Raw genomic sequence first — 21,180 nt, 5'->3', positions numbered from 1 at the left:
CAGGCAGGAAGTGATGACACACCAAGCTTAAATGGCATCTTCTATCCTAACAAACAGAGACAGTGTCTAGAGCTGTTTACTCAGGTATGGTAAAGCATTCTGCAGAATAAATATAGCGTTCTAGCTTGTACTATTGTGGCTAATCTGTTTTGGAGCTTTCCTTCTCCTTTAAAATGCCATGTTATTTCAAGTTGGATCTATCAAACCTAGGCGCAAGGCTGTTGCTGTACAGAAAAGTTTTGCTAGTGTATATCAGCCAGGACAAATTCAGCAAAGCTTAGATAGGGTTGAGCAGCCACAAATTTAACAAACACAAACACAAATAGGCAAGTACCCATAATGTAGTTTATAGTTATTATTTTATAGCTTTATAAATACATTATGGTAAATAAATTATGGTAGTTAAACAGTTATAGCAAAAAAGTGAGTGTTAAAGTAATTAGCCCTTAATTAGTAAAAACTGTGTGTTTCAAAACCACTACTACAGTCCATTTAAATAAGCTGTGGTTTAGACAAAAGTGCAGCCATTCACGCTAAAAACAGAGAAAATGCACAGGTTACATATCAGAAAGCTTTGTGGAATACCATTCTACATTACTGCAGAGCTTGTCTGTTATCTGCTGTGCCTTTCTCTCATTTTTTAACTTAAATTATTTATTTATCATTATTTGCAAGGCAACAGTACATTATATTTTAATTAATTTAAAGCATTTTAATTTTTTGGTGTTACTGTTGCTTACTGAAATAAGAGACAAAAAGTTGATAATGCAAAAAAAAACAAAAAACACTACAACAGGTAGCACAGTACAAAGCAATGAAATTGTTAGCTCATTGCCTAGGGGATATGGAGATGCTAAATGCCCTGGTGGGAGAATAAGAATGCGCAACCTATAGTCGTGAGTAGGGATGCACCGAATCCAGGATTCAGCCATTTTCAGCAGGATTCGGATTCGGCCAAATCCTTCTTGCCGGCCAAACCGAATCCAAATCATATACAAATTAGGGGTGGGGAGGGAAATCGTGTGACTTTTTGTCACAAATCAAGGAAGTAAAAAAAAAATCCCCATCCAACCCCTAATTTGCATATGCAAATTAGGGTTCGGTATTCGGCTTAATCTTTCACAAAGGATTCGGGGTTCGGCCGAATCCAAAATAGTGGATTCGGTGCATCCCTAGTCGTGAGGCTGGACTTGATATCTTCAGAAACATTGTAAGTGAAAGTGACTTCATCATAATGAGGCACATGTTTACATGTGACTCATGTGATGTTTATATGATTCAGTAAAAGACTTCTAACAACCTTTATGCCGTGAGTGCTTCCTTTTATTTTTGGACTTTATATTGAATTGGGTTAGCACCCGGCGAAATGAAAATGCATTCACGTCGCCTGGGTGCACGCTTCACAAAGCTGCATACAATCCTCCCTAGAAGAAGCCGCACTGCTCAGGACTTAGTGAAGAAATGTTCGTTTATTTAAAGAAACAAATTACCCCTAAATACTCAGGTTCTGGCGCGAAAAACCCAAGGACCCTCCCCCTGTGATGTGTTCACATGCAATTAATCAAATCAAATACATCCCCCACTCAAATATCATCTATCATTTCTGTAGTGGCCAAGCATCCGCGATATAGTTAAGGTGCTTATCCAATCGCTACCTAAAGCCACAAAGTAGCAATAATTGTGTCCAATAATTGTGTCCAATGTTCGCTTAGTACCAAACAGGCCTTCCATTACTAAGCTGTTACAATCAAACAGCACCAGCCGGATACTGTAAGCCGTTATCCCAAGTGTAAATCTGTGGTAGAATTGCATTGACAATATCCAGTTGTAATAGTAATACAAGCTTACCATCTCCAAGAAGCCGCCTCCACCGAGCACCATCATGTAACCACCCACGCCTCCGTGTAGCAACCATCACCAAAGACGATCCACGTCTCCCCCGTGTGTGTGACTGGATATTCCTAAACCAACCCTCACTGTGGTCACCGGTAAACACCCAGCATCGTGCGATCACAGCCTTTTGTATCAGCCGATCTCAGCCTTTTGTGTCAACTGTGCCTCCTGTCAATTCGTTTAGCGCAGCGCTAGTCAGCGCGCACCCTTAATGCGTCAATCTAATCCTTGAATGTGATAGGCAGAAATACCAAACATTAAGAAAACATTACTCACCCTCAATTTTCAAAATTACAGCTCTCAATTCTTAAAATTACAGCTCTCAATTTTTAAATTACAGCTCTAATTTAAAAATTGAGAGCTGTAATTTTAAGAATTGAGAGCTGTAATTTTGAAAATTGAGGGGGAGTAATTAATGTTTTCTTTGTCTCATTTAGTTCTGAATTGTTTGGAGACACTATGCACTTTAAATTTGAGAAATAATAGATTTTGATATGGGTACTGTTTTGTCTGATAGTTCTATGTTTCAACTATTTACCTTTCATTATAGGTTCCACGCATGAAGAGTTAAAATATTTGCACTCCGGGTGAAAGAATGGGAGCACACCGATTGGTATTTCTGCCTATCGCATTCAAGGATTAGATTGACGCATTAAGGGTGCGCGCTGACTAGCGCTGCGCTAAACGAATTGACAGGAGGCACGGTTGACACAAAAGGCTGAGATCGGCTGATACAAAAGGCTGCGATCACACCATGCTGGGTGTTTTTCGGTGACCACAGTGAGGGTTGGTTTAGGAATATCCAGTCACACACACGGGGGAGACGTGGATTGTCGTTGGTGATGGTTGCTACACGGAGGCGTGGGTGGTTACATGATGGTGCTCGGTGGAGGCGTCTTATATATGATTGGCGATCTTATGTGCACTGAAATTACCCATCACAAAGGCTCTTGTAAAACAATTGAGTTGATTATCTGACTTTTTTAAAACAATGCTTTTTGCCATGTTTTAATGTGTTTTTTCTTTGAGCAAATTTATAGTATCAGTGCAGAAAAATGTACTTACTTTGTTCATTGCTTGCAAAACTAAAATGTGTGTTCCTTCTAACAAGCATTGGTTCTTTATTACTTTTTGTGGGAGATTTAAAAATAAGGTTTCTTCTGAAATTGCTGCATTGTTCTGTACCTTCAATTCTTCATCTAAACAAAAAGAAAAAAAAAAGAAAAAGAGAATAATGGGAATTCAATTGACTTAAAAAAGCATAAGCCATAATTAAAAGACTTTGGTAGCGTTATAATATTTTAATATATTTTCTTATGCATAAAAGAAGGAGGAGCATTTTGTCTTACCTTCAAACACCATTTGTAAAAGGACACGCATAGCCTCTAATTGGACTGATGGAATGTTCTTGTGCTTTTTTGCTGCACTTAATATCACAGTCAAAGCCCCAACCATAATATCCAAATTAAAAGAGCTTAAAACAAGAAAAATAGAAAACAAAGATACGTTATAATAATGAATATGGTCCTACAATATTGGTAATAAAATAACTATTTTAAGGATGAGAGCATTGGAGAACTTGTCATTCTGGAATTTGTATTTTTAGAACACTGCTAGTAAGACAATACTAACGCAGTTTTTCAGATGCAGCAAATTTTATGTTCCTTATGAAATACTTCAGTTGACAAGAGTTGGGATGAGATCAAAGTGATTATTATATATTTAAATTGGATTTACTAGCTAGTGCATCTATTTTGTTTAGCTCAGTGATCCCCAACCAGTAGCTCGTGAGCAACATGTTGCTCTCCAACCTCTTGGATGTTGCTCTCAGTGGCCTCAAAGCAGGTGCTTATTTTTGAATTCCAGGCTTGGAGGCAAGTTCTGGTTGTATAAAAACCAGGTGCACTGCCAAACAGAGCCTCAATGTAGGTTGACAATCCACATACAGGCTACCAAATGGTCAATCACAGCACTTATTTGGCACCCCAAGAACATTTTTCATGCTCGTGTTGCTCCCCAGCTCCTTTTACTTCTGAATGTTGCTCACGGGTTCAAAAGGTTGGGGATCCCTGGTTTAGCTTATTATAGGCCTACCATTTGCAAATCTATCTCCTGGCATTTTCTTGTATGGCACCTATGGTTTGAGATCAGCTTATAGAGGCATAATGGAGTATATCCTACCCACTGCAGTAATTTTTATATATAAAATCTGAAAGCATTGTTTATTGCCAATATATAAATAAGCATAGCAACACAAAGAAATAGGACCAGATGCGTTAAATATAAAGTCGTGTTATTCACTGGGAGGGGGGGGGGCATATGTTAGGCACCCCTCAATGAATATAATCACCGGCCAATCTTTTTTGCTCAACTATCAAACAGGTTTATGAGTAACTTGTATGTACTACGTTACATGTTATATAGTTCATGCTGGCCACACACAGACTAATATAAGATGCAGACTCGAACACTCAATCCAAGGCAGCAGCTTAATATATGCTGCCTTCCCTATTGCCAGCTAGATAGCGATCAGAAAGTTCAGAAAATCCCATTGGGCAAGGACAGCATTGGCCCACTGATGCAGCCAGTCTTTCTATTCTATTTATTTTTCACAAAATAAGAGAATCTGTAAGTGGCATATGTATTAACATTGGGGATAAACATCCCTGGTGATGTTGCCTATAGCAACCAATCGGCAATTGCCAGTTCAGTCAAAAAAGATGAAGGCTACGGGCACACAGACTGCTAGCTCTGCTGCTCTCAGGGTGTATTCTTTCTGCAGGCAGAAAGAAGTGGATCCGTTCTCCTCCACATTATTGGGATTATTTAATAGAAGGCACTAAGTATTAGGAGTAGTAATCCATAGAAACCAGTCAGCAGGTAGATTATACAGGTCACTTTAAAAACAACTAATTAGGTGCTATGGATAACTGCTCCTGGGCATACTGTTTTTTATTACATTTGTGGGTATGTTTGCTAAAAGGGCTCTAAAAACATTCTCTACAATAATCTTTTTTCCCCAGCAATAGATAACTTTTTGGTCTGTGACAATAGAAATCACAAAAAAAATACCTTCCATTAAAAAGATGCTGAAGAACTCGACAGGCACTTTCTGTAGCTTCAGGACAACCAATATGTTTCTTCATAATTTCAATAACATTTATATGAACACCTTTCTCCAGCAGAACTTTCCTAATATTTACTTAGCAAATAAAGAAAAAGTAAATAGTTAGAAATACTATTATTAATGTAATGTATTTTCATTATACTTTAAATATAATTATGCTGCTACAAAAACACAAACTCTTGTATGATCATTTTCTCTGTGCACAGAAGCTCAGTTTCCCTGGCCCTCTCCATGTCCATACTTGCTGGGATAGCCCCTCCCTCTCCCTCATGAAGAACCCAACCCCCTAACTTATAAATTAGGAGGACCTCCCCTACCTCGGTGTCTTTTTTGGGTTCTTTCTTCTTCCTCGCTCCTGTATTCAGGAGCTTAATTTTAATTTTCAGGGAAGGAAGCAGGGGCTGAAAAGCGTCCTAGAGACGAGGGTTTTTTTTGCCTAAAGTTTTTCCCTCTGCAGCGTACCTCATGTATGCGGCTCCTTAGTGAGTTTGCTGGCTGCGTCTCCCTGTACCTGTTCCGAATCGGCCTGCCTCACCAAGGGCGTCCGAAAGGAAAAGGGCTGTTCCTCCCAGCCTAGTCGCATCAGCAGGTATCAGGAGGGGTGGCAGCAGTCCGGGATTCGCGTAGGCGCCGTCTGGCAGAGCACGGGTAATTCAGTGTGTCTTTCGCGCACCGATGACGTCATCCGGTATGGAAACGAGTCTTGACACGCATAGCGTTGCCTTCCGGATGCACTCAGCTTCCTGGGGGCGCATAGCGGTGGGGAAGGCGGAAAAGCCTCAGGCTTGGATCAAAAGTCTCCGTATAGCCCTCCTCTGCACTGCAAGGGCTCGAGGAGTCAGGAGGGGAGGGGCAATACCTATTTAGGTGGCTCTCCATTGTTGCCTCGTGTTTGATGACGTCCACATCACACGCTGGCAGTATAGTGCTCTGCTAGGTAGGTAGAGGGATGTTTTAAAGGGGACCTGCTCAGAATCTTTTTGCAGGTATTCTTTACTCCAATTCATCCCAACTGCCACCCCAGATAAGTCTTCCTTCCCTGGTTGAGGTAAGAAAAAAAAAAAAAAAAAAAAAAAAAAAGGATCAGAGGTCCCCAGGCTGACTCTTGGCTTACCATAATTTTTGGTTACAGTGCCATCATGCGACCATCAAGGTCAAGAGAGAGTTCTAAGAACATCGCAGAAGATAGAGAGGAGGCACAACAAACAGGATCCAAGCAATGCTTAGGATGCATGGAACCTCCATTACCCGACAAAAAGTTATGTCAGGCATGCCTAACAGCCGCATCGGGAATAGAGGCAGGCACAAGCGCAGGAATTCTGGCTTGGATAAAGGAGGCAGTAGCTAGAGAAGTTTCCAGTGCTACAGCTTCTACTTCAAGAGGTCCCCAGGTGGAATTTGATCCAGAAATGGAGGATACAAGTGCAGGAATGGCTGAAGATATATCTTTTTCTTCTTCTGAGGAGGAAGAAATTCAATCTTCCTTTGATTTTTCCTTAATACAGCCATTAATTAGAGCAGTAAGGGCTTCACTAGCCTTGGAAGACGATAATCAAGCCTCATCATCGGCATCTTTTTTACCTTGTTCCAAACCAAAGGGACAAACATTTCCTTTGCATCAGGAAGTTATGGATCTTATTAAAACGGAATGGGATATTCCGTCAAAAAGAAGTACCATGCAACCAAGATGTAATAAGCTATATCCTTTCAAAGAAGATGAAGTGAAAGATTTTTGTACCATGCCTAGAGTGGATGCACCAGTCTTGAATATCTCAAAAAACACGTTATTGCCGATTGAAGACCATGGGGTAATGAAAGACCCAATGGACAAGAGAATGGATGCAGATTTAAAAAGAATCTTCTCGGTAACAGGGGAAAGCCTTAAACCAGCAATTGCTAATATTTCAGTGGCCAAGGCAATGGAGGTTTGGCTAGTCAATCTAGAGATAGCATTAAAAGAGGGCCGGGATACATCTGAAATTCTGGAAGGCCTGAAGGAATTGAAGCTTGGTTCATCATTTTTGGTCAATTCATCTGTGGATCAAATAAGGCTGGCTTCAAGGTCATTGGCGATATCAGTCTCAACAAGGCGGGCATTATGGCTTAGAGCGTGGGAAGCAGATGCAGCATCTAAAGCAACTCTATGCTCGTTACCTTTCCAAGGACAAGTTCTTTTTGGAAAAAAATTGGAGGATCTCATATCAAAGGCATCAGGAGGCAAAAGTCAGTTGTTGCCTCAGAAAAAGAGACGTCAGCCATGGAGACAATCATTAAGAGGGAAAACTTCAACTAGAGGCAGATTCACACCATACGATCGCAGATCATTTCGGTCGGGAAGGGAAACTGCAAGACAAGACAGTTGGAAGGCAGGACAATCTGTTTTTTTTCGTCTGCCCAGGGGTAAGACAGGAGAGAATACCCGCAAACCATTATGAAGGTGGTGCGACCCAGGGGCCTGCCGTAGGTGGGAGACTTCATCTTTTTCAGGCTGCCTGGGAAAAATCCATCGAAGACAGATGGGTTCAAGGAATTGTGAGAGAAGGTTACAATCTGGAATTTTCATCCATTCCCCCTTCTTCAGGATTCCTGTTATCCACCATACCTACAGAGGTCTCCAAGAGAGAGGCTTTTCTAATCTGCCTTGCCAAACTGGAACAGCAGCAAGTGATTGTTCAAGTTCCACAAAGCCAGAGAAGAACAAGAAAATCCACGGGGTCATGGAGACCTATTCTGGATTTAGGAAGAGTCAACAAAACATTGAAACATTTCAAAATGGAATCCATCGAATCGGTAAAGTCAGCCATATCACCAGAGGACTGGATGTGTACCATGGATATCAGGGATGCATATCACCATATCCCGATAGCAGCAACAGACCAAAGATTCCTTCGGTTTGCAGTGAAAAACCATCATTATCAATTCAGGTGCCTACCCTTCGGGTTAGCAACAGCACCAAGAGTGTTCTCAAAGGTGTTCGTTACCCTAGTGGCTCATCTCAGATGGAAGAAAGTGCGAATCTTCCACTATTTGGACGACCTAATCTTATTAGCTTCATCCAGGGAACAGGCAATCTCTCACAGGGATCTGTGTCTGGAGACCTTAATAGCACATGGTTGGCTCATCAACTATGCAAAAAGTCAACTCATTCCATCTCAAAAGATGACGTACCTGGGGGCAATAATAGATTCAATCTCAGGGAGACTGTCTCTTTCAATGGAAAGGCAGAAATCTCTAATCATGATGTTGGAAAGACTAATGTTAGTGACAGAAGCATCAGCAGAAACATTGCTGAAAATCCTAGGAATGATGTCCTCGTCAATAGGATTAGTCCAGTGGGCCCACTGGAGGATGAGGCCTCTTCAATGTTGGTTTCTGCGCCAGTGGGACGGGAAATCCCAATCACAGAACATAACAATGCTGCCTCAAATGAAAAAAATCTCTTCTTTGGTGGAAAGAACAAGTGAGCAAAAACACGGGTACAGAGTTGTTTCCAGAAGCTTGGGTCGTCATGTCTACAGATGCCTCAGGTCTAGGCTGGGGTGCAGAACTAGGATCAAGGGTAGCACAGGATCGCTGGCCCTATCCATTATCAGATGTGCCATCAAACGTCTTGGAACTAAGGGCAATTCGACATGCCTGTGTTTTCTTTCAAGATCAATTAAGAAGCACAAGACTAAAGATAAGATCAGACAATGTCACTGCCGTAGCTTACATAAGAAGGCAAGGAGGCACAAGAAGTCTGGACCTCTTGGAAGAAGTGTATCCCATACTACAGTGGGCAGAAAATGTCTTGAAGGATCTGACAGCAGTGTACGTTCCAGGGAAAATGAATATAGTGGCAGATCTGCTCAGCAGGAATTTTGCAGACAGACACGAGTGGATTCTGAATCAGACAATTTTCAGGACACTAGTGCAGAAGTGGGGTCAACCTTCCATAGATTTGATGGCATCATCCATAAACACCAAGTGTCTTCAGTTCTAGTCGAGGAGTTTGGATCCAAATGCATTGGCGGTGGATGCATTGACACAGACATGGAGATTCCATTTAGGTTACATCTTTCCTCCTCTTCCTCTGATACCGAAAGTGATTCAGAAAATAAGGGAGGATCAAGCGGATGTGATTTGTATCGCTCCAGCATGGCCACGAAGACCCTGGTTTACAGACCTAATCCAGCTGTCAATAGACAAACCTTGGAAACTTCCAACGTCAAGCAACCTGTTGATTCAAGGACCATTTGTTCATCCAGATCCAGGAGCACTGTCCCTTACGGCTTGGAGGCTGAGAGGCAAGGTCTAGAAGCGCATGGGCTATCTAACAGGGTCATTCATACCCTACTACAGTCTAGAAAGCCCTCAACCAGCAACAAGTACGCGAGATTATGGGAATTGTTTAAAACACATTCTAATATGAGTTCCACAGAACAGATAGCCTCAAAAATCTTGGAATTTCTGCAGGCAGGCATGGATAGAGGCTTAAGCGTTAGTACTCTAAGAACGCAAGTATCAGCAATTTCGGCTATCTCAGGGACAACATGGGCTCATCACCCCTTGTTAGTCAGATTTTTTAAGGCAGCCATAAGAATACTTCCGGCAAGATGGTTAAGATGCCCGAACTGGGATTTGCCATTGGTTTTAGCTATGCTGTCTTCAGATCCATTTTCAGTCAAGCATCCTATGACTTTGTGGAATTTAACTCTTAAAGTGGTGTTTCTAGTGGCAATCACTTCAGCCAAAAGAGTGGGGGAACTACAGGCATTGAGATTTGGGGAAGATAGTCCTGATATCTTTCCGGATAAATTAATCTTGAGGTTTTGTTCTTCATTTAAACCGAAGGTCGTCTCTTCTTTTCATTTGAAAGACGAGATTGTAGTCCCTACATTTGTTCACCAAGATTCGGATATGGAATTGAAGGAACTGGATGTAGCTGAACATGTGAAAATGTACTGTGAAGCGACTTCAGCAATTAGGAAGTCAGATAGACACTTTGTGGTGCCCGGAGGAGCAAGAAAAGGGGAAGCTGCGGCCATCTCTACAATTTCTACTTGGATTTGTTTGGTAATCAAGAAAGCCTATTCTTCGGCAAATCTAAAAGAACCAGAAGGAATTAAGGCACATTCAACCAGGGGTCAGGCAACCTCTTGGGCGGCAGAGGCAGGCATTTCACTGGAAATGATTTGCAAAGCAGCATCCTGGTCTTCTCCGAGCACTTTTATCTCACACTATAAGCTGGATGTCAGATCTTCTGAATATGCACAGTTTGGTTCAAGCATTTTGATATCGGCTACCTCAGCCAAATAAAATTTTCAGCATAATGGCTTTGAGTCTTATTTACCCACCCAGGGACAGTATGCTTTTTAAGTCCCAGCAAGTATGGACATGGAGAGGGCCAGGGAAAAGGGAAGATTGTATCATACTTACCGTGATCTTCCTTTCCCTGGCCCTCTCCATGTCAGGTTCCCTCCCTTGGTTTTGGTAGAGTTTAGAACTTTTTACTAAGGCACCGAGGTGGGGGAGGTCCTCCTAATTTATAAGTTAGGGGGTTGGGTTCTTCATGAGGGAGAGGGAGGGGCTATCCCGGCAAGTATGGACATGGAGAGGGCCAGGGAAAGGAAGATCACGGTAAGTATGATACAATCTTCCCTTATCCCTATCACTCTATAAATCACTTCCAATCCTAAAAAAACATAACCTAAATTCCACTCAGACAGGTGTCTTTTGTTAAAAATTACCTTGTAATTTAGCATGATACACAACATTACAGCTATGGGACCCGTTATCCAAAAAGCTCTGGACCTGGGGTTTTTCCGGAAAACTGATTTTTCCATAATTTTGATCTCCATAACTTAATCCTACTAGAAAATCATATAAACCTTAAATAAACCCAATAGGCTGTTTTTATTAATTAAGGATTAATTATATCTTAGTTTGGATCAAGTACAAGGTACTGTTTTATTATTACAGAAATAAAGGAAATCGTTTTAAAATGTTGGATTATTTAGAAAAAGTAGAGTCTATTGGAGATAGGCATTCCGTAATTTAGAGCTTTCTGGATGACAAGTTTCCAGATAACAGATCCCATACCTGTACTACCTTCAATCAACCATTCTAGTTTCTCCTCTTTAGCAAGGCTGTTTCTGGCTAAGGAGCCGCCTGAGGCTTGCCTTTCCTGCGTCTGAGAGGGGCCGCATTGCTGGTGCAGAGAGAGCAATTGAGCTCTCGTGCACTAGAAAAAAATTAAATTTTGGGAAGAATTGTGAAGTTGATGAGTGCTGACTGAATCAGATATATACACATATAGGGGCATAGTTATCAAGAGTTGAATTTGAATTGAAAAAAACTTCGAAATTCAAATTCAAAAAGACCAACTGAAATTAAGTCAAAGTTTTTTTTGGGTCAAATAGGTCAGTTTTCGATCGAACAGGTCCGTATTCTGCCGAATTTCAATTGTTCGAATCGAAGGAATAGCGTATTCAATCAAATTCGATTCAAAGTTCTAGGAGGTCCCCCCATAGGCTAAAACAGCAATTCAGCAGGTTTTAGATGGCGAATGGTCAGTCAAATTTGGAAAATACATGATAAATTTCGATATTCAAATTTTTATCTTTTTGCAAATCTGAATTGAATTTGGACTATTCCCTTGTCGAAGTACACAAAACATTACTTGAAATTCAAATTTTTTTAATTTGAAAATTCACCTCGACCTTTGATAAATCTGCCCCTTAATGTTTAAACAAATTAAATGATTTTGACTTCCATGTTCAATGCAAAAAATTATACCAAAACCCCTCCTCCAGTTAGTACATCATCCACTGTCTCTCAATCTGCTTACAAAAGAGACACAGGCATCACAGAAAAAGATCACTAATCTACACTGTGATGAAATATTCTAACACAATCAAGAAAAAAACCTTTCTGCCTAAAGCAGGTTTCAATTTATTTTGCATGACAACAGGAATTTAGAAATACATGAGTATGTGTAGCTTTCATGTTTTCAAAGATAAACTTCCTTTTAAAAATTACCATTATATTCTGAGAGTGTGGCCAAAGCTGTAGTAGATGCTTGGAAAACATCTTTGGAAGAAGAATGCATGAGCATTGACAGCATCACCTCTTTATGTACTGGATATCTAAGTTACAAAAAAGATGTTAAAATAGTGATGTATAGTTTGACATTTAGTTGACTATTTAAAAACATTTCTGCAGAGTCTAAATACTTACTGATGGTCCTCATCCCCAACTTTGTCATGAAGTTCATGGTGGTACATAAGTAGGTTATTCAGAGCCCAACATGCAGCCTCCTGATACAAATGGAGAGAGAGAATGCAAAAAAAAAAATCCTGCAATTACAATTTTTCATTTTTACTGAACTTGCCCAAACTATTAAATTAAAAAAATAAAAGTTCCCGATGCCTGGAGTTACAGGCACACTATTACAACTGGTTTGATTAAATAAAGTATCCTGTAAACTTCCAAATTCTGGGATGTGCAACTAACCCAAAGCTGTGGTAAGCCAAAACACAAATTCAAGCACAGTGGAAATGTGATTGAACATGAAAGTTCTAAGTACAAACATAAACAGCGCTCCACTGTCTGCCATCATCCCTAGCACAACGACCCTTCCATTTTCGCTCTGCTTTAAGCTTTTCAGGGTTTAATGCAGGTTAATGACAAGGAGACAACAGGGGCATCTTTCAAAGAAACTATTAGCATTGAACAACATTTTATATAAGGATATGTTCATCTTAACACTGGCACATATATTTAATCTCTTTAAAACAAATTTATGGTGCTACCAGCAATCATGAAAATACAGCCAGGTCATTTTTACTGTACCCTCTTTGTCTCCCCTACTTTTGTTACTTACCTTTTTGTCCATTTATTTTCACAACCTCACGCTAGGTTTTTCTATTTTTTTTAGATACCTTTCTTTTTGAAAGTTAAAGATTGTTCACCTGAACCTCTGTGTTTTTCTTGTGTGATTTCAATGCTTTAAATGACTGTTGAAACCAATATGCCTGTCCTTTGATTTCCTCCACATTATCACCATCCTCCAAATCTTTGTTCAAAAAAATAGTTTCGGCTTGAAGAAGGAAATTAAAAATTATTATCAAATATATATATATATATATATATATATATATATATATATATATATATATATATATATATATATATATATATGTCTTAGTGCAAATTCAAGTCACCACTTGTTATTATGAATGTTCAAGGAAGCAGAATAAAGGCAAACGAGATCCTCTATTGTCCTAGCCATGAGCCCACCCTAAAACAAATCAGACTTGCTGCTCAAATTGTTAAACAAAATGTTATAACAAAAATGTTTGATAGTTACAACTTTGAAATACAATCCCACATTAAAATATGAAAAAACACCTTTTTTTGTAATAATTTTTAAAACTTTTTAGCATACAGGATATGATGTCACGGCCATAAGATTGAGGAAGATGTAGCTTCATCTCATCAGTTTACCAGGTCTTAGCTGGCAAAGGAAACTCTGCAAATTTTCCATAACGTTACCCCTTTTGCCACTTATTTATATTTGTGGAATAACAATCGGTTGCTTGAATGAAAAATCGCCTAGCAAATGGGTGCAAAACTTTATTTGTGATGTAGTCTTTCGCTAGAAAATTGTCCTCTATGCTTGTTACTAAATTGGCGATCACCCTGTGGACGGAATTTCGGGCACATTTTCTCTAGCGCTGGCCACTTCGCCCTTTAGTGAATAAGAGTCAACCTTGCAGTAGTTTATGAGATAAATATTTTACTAATGCTACATATTTTAATGGATGTAGCAGCAAATATCTTGCAAATAGGTTTTCTACAATCTGTGTAAACATAAAACACAAGAAATAAAATGTTATACTACCACACAGAGCAAAAAGGTCTTTGGCTGCTAGGGTTCGTTGAATTTGAAAGCCTAAAGAGTCAGAAGACAACTCAAGATGTGCAAAAATGTAGACATTCATTACTTCAGAATATCTTTTAATTGTGTATTATTTTGTAAGTGCAATGCCAAGAGAGCTCTGTATTTACTACCTGACAAATAGATTTTGACCTCAGTATAGTGTTCCTTGCTCATCTGCTATTTTGTTTAAAAATAAGTCTCTGAGTGTGTTTTATGTGGAGCATTTTTGTGTGTACTACATCTGTGCCCATGAATAGTGGAGGCCAAGGTCACAGGTTTTGAATTTATCACGATTTAACAAAAATGTAAGCATTGAGTTTAAAGTAAAATAAAGCCAATGCCCAGACTGATAAAGGTATATAGGTTTTCTATATATATATTTTTAATGCAATCTATTAGGTCAATAAGCAAGATATAAACTGCTATACTTACTAAGTAAAGCAAGACAACTGAGAGCAGCTGCTTGTAGTTTTGCATTGGAATAATACTTGGTAAGAGCCTGTATAATGACTTCATGGGCTTCATTAAGTACCAAGATGTTATAGAAACTTCCTGTTGAAGAAAATAAAATATCAGAAAGAAGCCACAATACAAAATACTTTCAAAGCTTTAAGGAGTGTTAACCCTTTCATTGTCAATTTTATGATAAAATGTTTACACAATTTACCAAATTCTTTACTGATATTTTGTGTTCTCACACTGGCATATGTCATGATGGAATTTCCTGAGGGGAACCTTTTTAATTTACATAGGGCAGAATGGGGCAGAATTATGAACAAATAGATCTTTTCAGACACTGAACCAAATCGCAAAGTGATTTCTCTGAATAGTTATTTTCCCATGAATTACATTTTCACTATGGGCATGGAAATTGGCTAGGCACCCACAGTTAATACAATGACTTTCTCTTCAGTGGAAAACACAGCAGTCCAGGCAATTTTCTGTAGATTTGCCACAAAAATTATTTAATTTATTATTTAATTAAAGAATATTTTTCCTAGTAATTCCTTACACGTCTGTTATTTAACATAGCCCCACACATTCAGTTCATGCAGTTGGGGAGTTTTACCCCATTTATTGCTTCACCAAAGGTGTCAAAGTTTTGGGATCGGTACACGCTCCCTTCGTCAGGATATGACCTGAACAAGGGAGGGTGTCAACATTTCTGGGGGGTACACCTTCCCTTCATCAGGTCAGATCCTGACAAAGAGAGGGTGTACCCCCCCCCCCGAAATTGACACCTTTGGTGAAGCAATAAATGGGGTAAAAAAAAACAAATTAAATTGTGCGTGGCTCCGTATATTAACAGACATCAGTTCATTAAAGGACAAAGGTTTAGATCATGCTCTGTATAACAAAATCCCCAATTTTACTCTTTTTTTCTTATTCTTTTTTACCCAGGTCAGTGCATTTTTTTCCAAAAAGGAGCACTGGCCCAGAGAAAAACAATGACTGAGAAATTAACAGCAGTTTTAATGAAATTCATTGTACCATGAGCAAATTAAACTTTCACATGTCAGAGTTACAGCTAAAGGTTCCTTCCTAGATAAGATTAATAGCACCACTGTGATTGGATGTTAGTGACTGTATTATATTACCCTTATGGGTTTAAAATTTCAGGGTATTCCCAACTGCTCAGCTTAACCAGATGAGCGGCTAAAATTCTTTTAAGATTACGCATAAAGTTCAGTCACATTTCAGTTTACATTGAAATCAATATTAGAGACTGTATTTCAAATAATGCACATTCAAACAAGAGCCCTAAGATGCTGAGGCCTACTTTGTCTTAAAGAGGTTGTTCACCTTCCAAATTTTTTTCAGTTCAGTTGTTTTCAGATTGTTTACCACAAATAGACTTCAATGCTTTCTATTTTTTATTGTTTTTCCAAAATCTACATTTAAAGTTAATGTTCCAGTTTTTAATAAAAAAAATGTGCTATGCATTTAAAACTTTGCATTTGCTAGTAAAAATGTTACGATTAGTTTTGTATTGAGGTCAAATAAATTTTGTAAATAGTCAAGTGTCATTTCCAATTTGATCTGTAGGGGACCTAAGGTTGAACTTGGCTAAGCCAAGAAAGAAAGTTTCTTGTAAAAGTCCAAAGGTTTTTTTTTTGGAGAGGGATGAAGGGCCCATTTGCACTGGTAGCATTTTGATGTGGATAGCATTAGCCAATGGCAGGATATCATGGCAGAGCTTGCCTAAGAGGTAACATAAAAGACATTAACAAATATTTATTTGCTTACCAAAAGTAAGTTTCTGAAACAAACAACAGCAAACTTCTTGCATTTCTTCATTATCTGGAAAAGCTTTCATGGCCTCTGTTATTAAGTTATAGCACCTTACATTTCCAGACATAAGCACTTCCACATTGCTAGCTAAAGAAGAAAAAAAGAAAATATATATATATAGTACTTTCAAGACTCTGCTTAAGAGGCCACCTACATGTTTAGGAAAATACATGGGCAGAAATAGGACTTCCACCAAGTCTATGTAATTGTACCTGAAAGTTCAGGTGGTTGTACTTTCTGTTTTTTTGGGGTGGGGGATAGGGACAAGTTAAATCCTCTCCAAAACATGATGATCTTGGTATGACAAAGTTATTACTTCAAAATGGTGCTGGTATCCCTCTAAAGGGCAGTATAACACATTGTTCAACATGGGTTCAATGAATGGGGCTTACTCTAAACATACTTTTAATCACAGAAAAAAAAAAACAATCGCTTTTGTTATCTCTTGAGCTAAACAGAGCAACAGGGAAACTGAAGCTACTGCTGTTTGGTCATGTTTGCATCATGTAAATACTCCAAAGCATACACTTCAAGAAAAAAAAAAATGAATGTGTGAGTTTGTGTAAATGCACACATTTTTTCCCCAAAAATGTTTAGATTGTGATTTGGACCTGGGAACAAAGGGGAAACTTTGGAAAAGTAAGTTGCAGTTAAAATGTAATTCATGTAGAAATGCCTAAATAAATACTAGAATTTTTAATTAATAAGATTAAATTGAGTATAGGACTGGTCAGATCAGATGACTTTGATATAGTTTGCCAGTGTGAATATTTTGCAATATATTGGCAAGCAATCCCTGTTTTGTTTAAAGGGAAATGGCATTTAAAGTAAGTTTATGCAGAAAATGATGTCCTTAATGTATTCACATTGGATGATTGCAGAGTATTGCGTTTCTTTGTGTTGATAAATTGAAATTGTTCCAGCGTACCTTACCTCAGTGAAATCACATATTATATAAAAATGCACATATACTTCTGTTACCAGTTAAGTCTATGTTTTTTTTAAAATACACGAAAATCTCAAAAAATCTTACAAGGGCCAGCTAATGGAAGAAGTACTTGCAGTGCCGGGAGAACAACAGATTCTTTATCTTTGAAGTCTCTCAAAACCCGCAAGAGAATAAAATGATCCTTGCTTTCAATGAATTCAGTCAGCTGCTGTTCTGGAACTAGTTGAGGAGAAAGAAAAAAAGTAAATGAATCATTTTAGGGAAAACATTCATGAACAGCAATTAAGGTGGCAGGAATACCTCAATAAAAATATGATGAAACACAGAAGTTGTAAATGCAGTATCTAGCATAATTAAGTCAAAGGCAACTGGAAATTTAGGGGCCCATTTATTAAACCTCAAATTTATCTGGTTGGTTTTTCTAAGGGGAAAACGCAAAATTTTTGAGGAGAAAAAAAACTAAAATTTAAATCTGAAAATATTCCATCTCAAACCTGTCGAGGTCTTGTAAAAGTTTATGGCAAATGTCCCTGAATTTGTTTCTTGACATTGTGATCTGCGTTGGATAATACCATAAAGTCTGGGTTTTCGTTCAATTATCCAATAAAGTTGAGTCTTCTGAGCATCAATCGCACAATTTGAATTGCCTGCACACGGGCAACCGCTACTGCAACAGCGGGTACCTTACAATGTGTGACTTTACTAACCTCGAGGGTTTAAATGCCTGGGAATTCCCTTCCACTTCAGTTTAACGGAAGAAGTCACTCAGATGAGTGGTGAAATGATTTATTATTATTAACAACAAGTCCGAGAATGACGGTGCACACTGGGATTAATACAAAGGTTAAAAATAAATACTTTATTAATTACATTAAAAGCACTGGTCAACATTTCGTCTTTGCCCAAGACCTTTGTCAAGACCCTTGGGCAAAGACCGAAACATTGACCAGTTCTTTTAATGTAATTAATAAAGTATTTATTTTTAACCTTTCTATTAATCCCAGTGTGCACCGTCATTCTCGGACTAGTTGGAAAATACAGCTAGGCGCACCTTTTAGTTTCAGTCAGGCAGGACGGGTTGATAGGGACTTTGTTTGTAAAACGGATCAGGAGGGGTGCTACAAGGGTGAAGGGGTTGGCTTTGGCATACGGATCCGCGGGTCTGGACTCTAACTCTATGTAGAAATTAAGCACCTATACAATACTGAATGGCTTCTTGCAGCGGGTGGTGAATCGGAGGGTGAAGGGGTTGGAAACGGCTTTTGAACTGTGGGCTAGAATTTATTATTAGTGCTAGAACTGATATTCATCAGCAAGGCAAGCTGGCTATTTGTCTAATCAAGCCCTCAGTCTATACCAATACCCATTAAGATCAACCGTCGCTGGGTTAAATGGATGCTTAGCACGATCAGTGATAACCCTCCTTTATCAGTCAATCAACGTCCTGTGTCTCGCTGGTTTTTTAATATTTTCTTTGCTCTGGACATTTTAACACATATATATTAAAAGTTACGTTTTAATTTCAACACTTCTAAATGCTTCGGAGGTTACATATGGGAAGGTGCAACTGTGAGGGCCAGTTCTTTCTAATTTTCTCCCCCCTATTTGGAAAATACAGCTACCTTTGGTAGCACACCTGGTGCATTTTTTTCAGTGTATGGAGTGCGTTAGAAACAGTGGACATATGTATATATATATATATATATATATATATATATATATATATATATATATATATATATATATATATATATATATATATATATATATATATATATAAATAAGCATTTCGCCGGTACGGATCTACTGCGCATGCGCCAAAAGTCACGAAGTTTTCCGATTTCATTTCGTGACTTTTGGCGCATGCGCAGTAGATCCGTACCGGCGAAATGCTCCTACTGCACATGCGCAGGTCAAAGCAGGAAGAAGATCGCTTGGAAGAAGATGGCGTCTGTGAACTCCGTAGACTGGACCTGCGCAGAAGGGTAAGTAACAAGTTAGGGGCATTTGCCCAGCGGGACAGGTAAGCCAAGGGGGAGGAGGGAGGGGAAGCAACACAGGGGAGGGGGGGAGGGTTTTTGCGCCCACTGGGTTTCCTTCTCCTTTAAGGTGATGGTAGCAATATCTCAGTCTTCTACCAAAGCTAAAGTAGTTACAGGCATCTCCAGCCACCAGATGTGGTAAACAAATATTTTCAGAAATGAAATACATAATTTCTTGAACTATACTACCTTACACTGTATTACGAATAATAATTGAGGTACAAGTAAACACCTTGCATTTTTATGACTTTATATCTTTAAAGGAGAAGTAAATCCTTGCTGCTAAAATCCTCTACCCCCCTAACCTACACAGACCCCCCTCCCTGCTCCCACCCCCAGCCTAGGTGTGACGCTGGGTAAATGCCCCTAACTCTTTACTTACCCCTTGGTGCAGATTCAGGGCATCAGAGTTCACGGCAGTCATCTTCTTCTCTTCGGTAATCTTAGGGAATAGAGTGGCATATCAGCGCATGCGCAGTTGGGAGCAATTTTCTGTTTCTCGACAACTGTGCATGCGCCGAAAGTCACGGAAATTGCTGAAGTGCCGAAAGATGGCGCCCATGAACTCCGCTGGACAGATTCTGCACCGAGGGGTAAGTAAAGAGTTAGAGGCATTTAGCAAAGGTACCACCGAGGCTGGGGGGGGCCTATCTAGGATAGGAATTTTAGTAGCAAGGGGTTGTTCTCCTTTAAATGTAATATGGCATTTGTCAGTCTTTAGTCAAGTCCTTTTAGCAACCCTAAAAAGGACAATAACACCAACAAAAAGTTTTTTCTGTAAGGTAAAACAACCCTAAAAAGGACAATAACACCAACAAAAAGTTTTTTCTATAAGGCAAAATCAAAAAAAAAGATCCATCTGATGTGACATGTGGCAAAAAACATCTACTCAGAAATGCTCAAAGTACTTCAGTGGAGAGTCTGTCTTTCATTGCCATGTGTGCTTCTGTCTCAGTGTTTCCCATATAAGAGGCAAGTGGCAATGGGGAGCACTGACCTTTTCCTTAGATGACAGCAAAGGTCAAAAGGATAGGTTTACCAGTAGCCACATTATAATGGCATGCAGGGATATTAGCTGCCTACAGGGAATCTGCACTACCAGTAAGCCAAAAATCTCCTGCAATTAACTTTCCATTTATTAATATTGAGACAGCTGCATGAAAAACACTTTACATGCAGCATCTGGTGTCATCACAGAAAAATGGGTAACAGGGCATGTAGTGTTTTATACTAATGAATGTCCAGCCTGAAGAACAATAAAAGTGAGATCTGAGGCAAACACTAAAAAAAAAACCCAAAAAAAAAACAGTTTGTCATCAGTCCAGTTGCTGTTATACTTGCTTATATGAAGAGCACTCTAAAAGGACAATTAAATGTGGGCAAATACGAACTAATCTACATATATTTGCCGTACCTTTTATTAGAAGAAGGTATAATGCTTTGCATCCATATATCTGAATTTCTTCTTTGTTGGAAAATGCTCTCATGGCATCAAAAATCAGCATAAATATATCCACTTCATGATCCAACAGCAAAAAATGCATTACATCTGTATGAAAAGACAAAGCTAGTCAAATGTACTTAGATAATGACCTGCATAACTATATATATTTTTTATATATGGTTGATTATAAATGACCACTTAAAGGGGACCCTTCACCCAAAAAAAATATTCAAAATCCTATTTTATCACATTAGTCAAGCAAAATAAACTTTAATTACACTATATAAAATATTTGAATCTTGCTTCCTTCAGTCTGGGATTTCAAAATTATAGCAAGCAGGCAGCAGCCATTTTGTGCACACTGTTATTAAGGCAAGCCTTGCATCATCTCAGAATCTTGTTTGTGCACCAGAATGGGGACCCGATGTCCATCCCCATGCCCTGGCTACATAATTAAATGGTAAAGAGAACGGGGGAATGTGTGGAGAGCAGTGACATCTAGTAAGTGCT

General features: G+C 39.0%; 1 protein-coding gene across 10 annotated transcripts in view; it reads right to left on the bottom strand.

Annotated features, from left to right (window-relative positions):
• The window catches only part of lrrk2.L (leucine-rich repeat kinase 2 L homeolog), a 108,066-nt gene that overhangs the window by 74,614 nt on the left and 12,272 nt on the right, over positions 1 to 21,180 (bottom strand). For all 10 annotated transcript variants that reach the window (XR_001934861.2, XM_018252632.2, XM_018252636.2 and 7 more), the window contains exons 6-15: positions 20,641 to 20,775; positions 17,269 to 17,403; positions 16,191 to 16,322; positions 14,376 to 14,495; positions 12,973 to 13,100; positions 12,239 to 12,318; positions 12,041 to 12,147; positions 4,966 to 5,095; positions 3,243 to 3,367; positions 2,959 to 3,092 (exon numbers count right to left, since the gene is read on the bottom strand). Coding sequence is in view for 9 of the 10 variants with exons in the window: in XM_018252632.2 (XP_018108121.1) it covers positions 2,959 to 3,092; positions 3,243 to 3,367; positions 4,966 to 5,095; positions 12,041 to 12,147; positions 12,239 to 12,318; positions 12,973 to 13,100; positions 14,376 to 14,495; positions 16,191 to 16,322; positions 17,269 to 17,403; positions 20,641 to 20,775 (1,226 nt within the window). In the remaining variant the exon portion in view is untranslated. The remainder of the gene's footprint in view (positions 1 to 2,958; positions 3,093 to 3,242; positions 3,368 to 4,965; positions 5,096 to 12,040; positions 12,148 to 12,238; positions 12,319 to 12,972; positions 13,101 to 14,375; positions 14,496 to 16,190; positions 16,323 to 17,268; positions 17,404 to 20,640; positions 20,776 to 21,180) is intronic.

The sequence above is a fragment of the Xenopus laevis genome, chromosome 3L, assembly GCF_017654675.1.
Source record: "Xenopus laevis strain J_2021 chromosome 3L, Xenopus_laevis_v10.1, whole genome shotgun sequence".
Taxonomy (NCBI): Eukaryota; Metazoa; Chordata; class Amphibia; order Anura; family Pipidae; genus Xenopus; species Xenopus laevis.
Note: the sequence above shows the minus strand (reverse complement) of the source record. Positions and strands in the feature narration are given on the sequence as shown.